Here is an 8243-nt window from a genome sequence, read left to right on the forward strand (position 1 = left end):
AGCGGCAGCTCCACCGGCGTATGGAGGGGAAGGGTACCCGCCGCCTCGGGTAGGGTACGGATACCAACCGCCCGCGCAGGGGTACGGGTACACGCCGGAGCCTGATGGGATGTTCCGGCGCGTGTAATGTTGATCTTGATCTCCGCCACCATTGCATACGAAAACCTTGTCCCTCTCTGAGACAACGGAAGTGGGAATGCCATGGAGGTGAACCACCTCTTTTAAGATATATATATATATATAGAGAGAGAGAGAGAGAGAGAGAGAGAGAGAGAGAGAGAGAGACACGCGCATATGTAGTGATTCCATGAAAAAATATTAATATACCAGAAGGAACCACGAATTGAAGAATTATAGATGATGAAAGGAAACTTCATTACTTTATTATACAAAATCATGAATCAAGAAATGGAGCCTTTTTCATGATGTTTGTTTCTAGACCTATCAATATCATGCTGATTTGCATGAAGAAAATCAACACCAGAATACCCCAAAAAAAAAAAAAAAAACCCTAATGAAAGCTAACATGAAGTACGTCTCCATTAGAATGTTCAAGCCAAAAGATCATTCCTAGAATTAACATCAAAATTAAGAACTGAAAAATAGTACTGTAACTACTACGTACTACCACTAGTAAATTAAGAACATTAATAACCCTACTTAATTACCACATCACTTGCAATTAGTTCGTTCTTCAATCTTCAATCCTCCGAACGAAACTCGTTCTTACCATGATCACACTTTTCGCCACCTTTGTCATCCGTTGCTGCTGTTCATCATCTGCGGATCGCGATGATGACTCCTCACCATCATCATCATCCTTGCCAGCATCCGAATTAGACAAGGAGCTATTGACCTTATGCTCTTCTTGTTATTGTTCTCTTCTTCTTCTTCTTCTTGTTTTTTTGCCTTTTCTTTCTCCTCTCTTATCAGATCAAGAATGGATACTAATTCCGAGCGAGGCTTGTGATTAGCGAGGGACATGAGATCAATGACACCTTGCTTCATGCTGTAATCCATCCCACTCCCAATCCCACCAAAACCGATGTTCGAGGGTCTTGAGTAAGCGTATGAGCTAATGTTGCGGTTGTGGACCAATTAGCAGGATGAGTTTTAGGGGAATCGGAAGAAGACGGCATTAGTACCCGTCGCCTTTTTGGAGTGCTGGCTTCGGAAGAATCATCTTCATCCTCCATCTTCATGTGATGATCTTGATCTTGATCTTGAACTTGAGAATCATCGGGCTTGTTCATCATGTGTACTTGATCACCATCATGATCAACATGTTGTTGATCATCATGGTCTTGATCTGGTTTAGGATTGACTCCATTCTTACTATCCTTTGCACCCTCTTTCTCTGCCTCCATTGTATTATTACGAGAAGAAGAAGAAGAAGAAGAAGCCATGAGCTGCTCTTTCTTCTTTCAGAATCTCCAGCTTATTTATTTATTTTTGTTCCTCTTGTTAGGGAAGAAACTTCACTTAGTTAGGACTAGTACACGTGTCCCAGTTTTATAGGCTGCAAGTCCCGTAATGAATAGTTAGTTATTTAGTTGATTAGTTTTGCTGCTATAACAGCTGTTATTGTAACTAATAGTCTCGAGTATTAATTTAAAAGCCGGTAATAATCAGTTTCTGAGTGATGAGAATTAGAAAGAAATTGTTATTAATGTGCTTAAAAACATACTCAACTTGATCCTGGCACGTGTGAAAGAATGGTTTAGTTATAGGGAATGAAATTATGAATCTTCAAAAAATATAAAAGACTTGTTTCTTATCGCACTACCCTTATTCTTTGAATTATTAAAAGGAAAGCTACAAACTAGGTTATTGCTTTAATTTCCGAATTATTATTTAGATAAAGTGCAAGCTCAAGATTCTTTTCGTCGTAAGGTTTTTTTTTTATTTTTCAGGCGACATTTACTAGTCATTTTAATTTGAGAACAAATGATTGAACCATTTCTGTCCTCTTGAAGAAGTTCAGAAATTAGGAAAAATGGCGAAGGAACAAAACTGGATGAGGCAAGGGCTTTGCATAAAAAAAGATATATATGATAATAAGAAGAAAAAACTGAATTGAACTAGAGAGGTAAGATAACATATATGGGGTGGTAAATCCTAGCCTCAGCAAAGTGAGCTAAAACAATGATTTCTACATCAATGATTTCTTTACAATTATCAAAGTGAGCTCATACCTATGAGGTCACAAACTTGTTCTACATCAATGATTTCGTTTTTAAAAATCTACATTGTTCAACCCGTCATAATGTTCACACCTGGTGATAGACACTATTACTTGGAGAGTTATAACCTCTTACCTCAAATATATATACATATACATATACATACATACATACATATATATATATATATATATATTCAAAAGTGTGAATAAGCCTCAGAAAATAATAACATTGCCACACAATCCTATCATCTCTACACCAAGAATCTTCAATTAGACAGATCATGATCTCACAATTAAGTTTTTTCTGGTGAAAATACTATAATGTGGAGCAGGATTCCATACGTCCTCTAAAACAAAAGTTGTTCTGAGGAATAAAGAAATTATCTTTCTCTTATTAAAGTTTGATGAGAGATGAGAAGAAAAGTGAGGGAGAATAATTGCATTTTATATGTTTTTAGTCTTCCATCTTAAAAAAGTTAACATGTTTAAGTAGAGTGACTCAATATCCTTATATGGTTGTGGTTATGTTTATGTATGTTTATGTAGACGAAGTGAGACTTGGGTATTTTACATGCTCTGTTAGGAGTCACTAATCTTGTATGTTGATGGATCGACCTAATTCGTTTGACTAATGACTCTGATACCATATTAAAATTTGAGGAGAGATGAGAATAAAAGTGAGGAAAAAGAATTTCACTTTATAAGGTATTAAGTTTCCATCTTAAAAAGATTAATCTATTTAAGTGGGGTGGCCCGATATCCCTATATCTCTATCAAATCCTCTTTTGTTTAAAGTATATTATATGAAATAAAGAAGAATATAGCTGATTCTTCCATGTTAAGGAAAAGTAATCTATTGTCACTTTTTTTTTCTACCCTGAACGACATACATCTTGCTGTTATATGTGTTGTTACTAGTCTCTCAAATTCTCGATATATTATTATAAGATAATCAATTGCTGTACCTACTTGGAAAAATCAGATCGAATCTTAACACTTAAAAGTTCACAATGTATATAGAAGATCCCATGAAGACATATATGGCGGAAGGAACAATATTAAAGATGATCATAAATTGAAGAATGAAGGATTATGAAAGAAAAGCTCACTACTTTATACTAAATGAAACAAAAGAGATATATCAATCTTCATAGCCCAAAAGAGCTTTTGGATGGTGTTTGTTTTAGATTCATCATATAAAAAGCGAACACAAAAACAAAGAAACTCTTTAATTTCCCACTAGTACTGCTAAAAGATCAACAAAAAAGAGGAGCTACTTGCAATTACTTGTTCCATCCTCCGAATGGGGAATCTCATTGAGATCAAAGTCATTAAAAATCTTACTATCATCCTTTTCAGAAGGAGCAGGATCATCTTCAATTACATCACCTTTGTCATCCATTGCTTCCGCGGACCGCGACGAATCATCACCATCAGCATCAGAATTAGACACGTGCTTATTATTGATCTTGATGTGCTTCTTGTTGTGGCTTGACCTGTGACCTCCTAGAGCTTGGTAACTTGGGAAGGACCTCTCGCAAACACTGCATACATATTGATGAATACTACTACTTGCAGGTAATTTTGCCCTGTTATTACTACTAGTATTAGTAATCACTTGTCCTTCTTTTTCTTCTTCTTCATCTAGGTCAGCTAACTTCATCTTCTTTACTCTTTTCTTGCTCTTCAAGTGCTTCTTCTTTATCCTCCTCAGGTCGTAGTACTCCTCCTTATCCCCCGGCTTCTCTTCTTCTTCTTCTTCCCCTTCTTCTTTCACTTCTCCTTCGCTCTTATTGATCCGATCAAGAACGGAGAGTGATTCAGAGCGAGGTTTGAGATGAGTAAGCAACATGAGATTGATGGCAGCTTCCTTCATGGCGTTGTCCAATTTCCACGGGGCATGGTACTTGAAATTCGAGGCGCCTGAGGAGGAGGAGGAGGAGGAGGAGCCGCTGGTAGTACTGCTGCCGTTGACTCTCTTCGCGGTGCCGCTGGACCAATTAAGCTTGGGAGGAGTAGGAGTTTTAGGGGAATTAGAAGATGACATTAGTACGGGCCGCCTTTTTTCTGGGGTTTCTTCCAAAAAATCATCATCATCGTCACCAATCATACGATGATCTTCAGAGACTGCAGAAGGAGGAGGTTGAATTCCTCTCCAACCCCTATCAGGGTGAGATCTCATGTGACCGAAAAGCGACTTCATTGACGGAAAAATCTTCTCGCAGAGCAGGCAAATCGGAACATCTTCTTCCTCTTTTCCTTCTTCATCTTCCTCCTCATCGTCATGAATAATTGCTTTTCTTTTGTTGTTGTTTTTGGGTGGGAGATTGTGCATTCTCTTGTGGCCGCCTAGGGCTTTTCCAGACTTGTAACGCTTATTACAAACCGGGCAGACAAAAGGCAGTAATTCTTCATCTTGATCATGATCTTCAACTTGTACATGATCAGCTGGCTTAAACTTATTGATCATCATGTTTTGACCATGGCCGTCGATCATGTCATGATCAGTAGTGGTGGGGTCTGGTTTCGGATTCATCTTCAGCATCAAGCAAAGCCGTCCCTTGTTTAATTTAGTTGCAGCTTCTTTCTCTCCTACATTATTAAGATCACAGCTTAGTTTCTCACAAAAAAGAAGAAGCGAAAAAAAAAAAAAAAAAAAAAAAAAACAAGGGGAAGAGACGGAACCGACTAGACGAGATTTTTTCTTTGTTTTGTTTAAGTTAGGAAGCGTGAATGTAGCTTTACATATATGTTACGGTTTTTTAGGGTTTTTTTTTATAAAAAAAAACTTAAAACTTAAAATTAAATAAATAAAGAAGAAAAGGAAATTATCTTTGGAAATATAAATAGGGAGAGTTGCTAAAATCTAGAAGAGGAAGAAGGAAAGTAAGGAATAGGGAAACTAATGAGGTTAGAGATCAAAAGCAGTTTTTTTTTTTTTGGTTTTTTGAAAGATATATATGTCAAATTAGTTATAAGGGTGAGACAGATTAGAAAATTAGATCATATTAGGATTGAACGATCAGGATCTAAATCCCTTAATTAAGCTACCCAGAAAAAGAGTTGGCTTTCTTTTTTTTTTTTTTTTTTTAAAGGCTTTTGGTTTTCCGGTAGAAAGAGAAACAAGTGGTAATGAGCTTTCTTTTCTAAAATAAAAGTTTAAAAAAATTAAAAAAGCTGTTTTCTCCCTTTCTCATTTAGGGAAAAATAATAAGATAGAACGAGGAAATAAAAAGCTCTTATTTAGGTATGCTTCGGGACTTGAGATACTATAAACACCCCTATGATATGCCTCTGTCTCCATTTAATAAATCCCAATACCAGCCTTCCAGAAAAAAATAATAATAATAATAATAAATAATAATTAATTCCAATATTCGCCTTATTAGAGTACCCGTGGATAAAAAGCTCATATTAGGAGTTGATAATTATCACTCATCAATATTGAAAATTGACCGCTCTCTTTATTCACTTCTTTCAGAATCTCTAACTTCCTCTTTCTTAGTAAACATCACAAATCCAACTTATTTATTTATTTTTGTTCGTCTTTGTGTTGTTTTCCTTGAAAAAAGAAAAAGAAGAAGAAGAAGAAGCGAAAAAAAATGTACACTTATGAGTTAGAGGAAAATTACGAAAAAAATATAACTATTAGAAAGGAGAAAATATTGTATATTGATTGGTTATATTCTATGTACCGCGTATCTGAATCTGATCTTCATGAACAATTTGTCAATTCAATTAGTTTTTTAAATTTTTTTTCCGTTTTTCAAAAATACAAACAGTGCATAACATATTCTTTGATATTATTTCTAAATTCAAATTTATTATCTTTTTTTTTTGCTATTAAATTCAAACTTAATATCTTATTTTCATTACTATTCGTTCAAGTCATCTATTCTATAACCCTTTTTTTTTTTGTTTTTTTTGTCAAATCTTAAAGAGAGAATATATAAGCAAATATTGATGGGAATTCACATACTCTATTTTTCTCCTTTCATTTTCTTTTGCCCCTTTGATCATATGTACGTATTTCTACACGGTTATAAAGAATATTATTATTGTAAAGAATAAACATTCAATCCTGATCAAAGTCTTAATTTATTGTGACACATGCCCTGGATAAATGTTTATTGAATGCATTCATATTATCATTAACTAACACCATATCCTTAAAAAGGTAAATAATTAATTAAGAGATTCATTACCTTTGAAATGATAATGGAGATCTATAAATATATATATATGTGTGTATATATATATATAGGCTGTATTGCAGTAACTACTAAGAATCCTAATCGAAATAAAGATATAATCCTAAGAATTTAAATAAAAGAATATAAAGATATTCCTAACATTTAAAATTAAAGAACTATAGATATCGTAATCTTCATGCTGCATCAACAATGCAATTAAAAGAAGAATTAAGTTCTCATCAAACTTCAACAATTAGATCTCGTAATTCATCAATTTTTTTGTGACCTTAAACCACCAGTAGCTTTGGTTTCATCTTTATCGTAGTTCTTAAATTGATCCTCTTCATGAGCAACACCATTAGGGCTGTCCACGATTTACTCAAAATACCGATCGCACTAACCATGCTTTCTAATATAGTTATGGAGCGTCGATCAACCTAGTCATAATAACTTTATTTTGTTTTTTTACTTGTTTTTAATTCTCTTCCAAATTGAAGCTCCATCAAAGGGTAACTTATCACCTGCAAACCGAAGGCAATTGGAGGTGTCCATCATATGTTCAGGAGCATATTTGAGGTGTTTTGCCAATAACAAATCAGAGATGTGTGTTCATTAATGGCTTCCAACGGACTAAATTACAAATACAAAAAATAATTATAATAAATTTTTGGGGGTAAAATGTCGAACGATAAGAAATTCAGTTCGAACGTGTTGTTATCCATCCAATTGAACATCTTTTAGCAATTCAATTAATCGCTACTACTTTACAAATTGAAGGACTAAAATTCCAAAAAACAAAAAATCCAATTAGGATGAATGTTTCAAACCATAAGAAATTGAGGGGGCACATGTACTATAAATACTTATTTTTATTTTAGTTGCTTTGGTTTTATTAATTTAGAAAAAGAAGGTTTATTTGGAGAGAATCAAACTGACGTTTTATTTTGTGTTAAGTAATAATTTATTAACTTTATCTAATTATTCAAATTCATAGGCAATTATAAATAAGCCAATCGGTTGCGTGTATTCTTTTTTTTTTCCCCCCTTTCCCAATTAATTCATAGATTTCTCCTTTAGTCTGTGACCAGTTCTCCACCATCAACAGGTAACTTCTCCTTTATTCATTACCATCCTTTTCGCGATTTTATTTATTTATTTTAAATGATTGATCTCTTTGAAATTATGTAATCATTTCATTACTATACTTTTCCACATATATACAAGAATCTAAAGTTCAGTATAACAAGTTGCAGATTTAGCTGCCAATAAGAATTTGTAATTGAAGGAGCGAAATTGTTTTTTATTATTACTATTATTATTTTTATGCCTGTTCGTTATATCTGGGTTTTACCTATTGTGAATAATATTGATCAGAATTCGATCCATAGAATTAATGTTCACTTGTTCAGGGACTGTTAAGACTAATTAATTAGTCTGCTTAATGCTTCTTCGCGTATGTGATTTGGGGTATTAAATCGTGTTCTTGTAACAGTACTAATCTTCTTTCTTTCTTTTTTTCCCTGTCAATTTTTTTTTTTTTTTGTTTCGATATACTTCAATTAAAACATAAAATATAATAGGTTGTTTTAATACCATTAAATGTTGTATGTGTCAAGTTAAACGATTATCTTTCCACATTTTATTCAGAATGTTTTTGACAAAAATATTAAGACAAAGGATTTACAAGTATTTAAGAAGGAAAAATATAACGACGAAGGAAAAATAGCGAAGACTAAAAGTTGAAAATTTTGTATTTTTATAAGTAGTGGCTCACATATATAACATTAATCCTGGACTCGTCTTTGCAGCAGTTACTACGAGTTTAAAAAACGAGAAAGAGATTATGTGCACTCCCAAAAAAAAAA

The 8243-nt window shown here is 33.7% G+C and overlaps 1 protein-coding gene across 1 annotated transcript; it reads right to left on the bottom strand.

Annotated features, from left to right (window-relative positions):
• Positions 1-3458: 3458 nt before the first annotated feature.
• On the bottom strand, positions 3459-4721 carry LOC21406541 (suppressor protein SRP40). The gene has a single exon (XM_010094106.2). The coding sequence runs from the start codon at positions 4719-4721 to the stop codon at positions 3459-3461; it is 1263 nt and encodes a 420-aa protein (XP_010092408.2).
• Between the last annotated feature and the right edge of the window lie 3522 nt (positions 4722-8243).

The sequence above is a fragment of the Morus notabilis genome, unplaced genomic scaffold, assembly GCF_000414095.1.
Source record: "Morus notabilis unplaced genomic scaffold, ASM41409v2 Scaffold337, whole genome shotgun sequence".
Taxonomy (NCBI): Eukaryota; Viridiplantae; Streptophyta; class Magnoliopsida; order Rosales; family Moraceae; genus Morus; species Morus notabilis.

Bases quoted from the DNA above. Each gene is read 5' to 3' on its own strand.
- LOC21406541 (XM_010094106.2), bottom strand. From the start codon at position 4,721: ATGAATCCGAAACCAGACCCCACCACTACTGATCATGACATGATCGAC.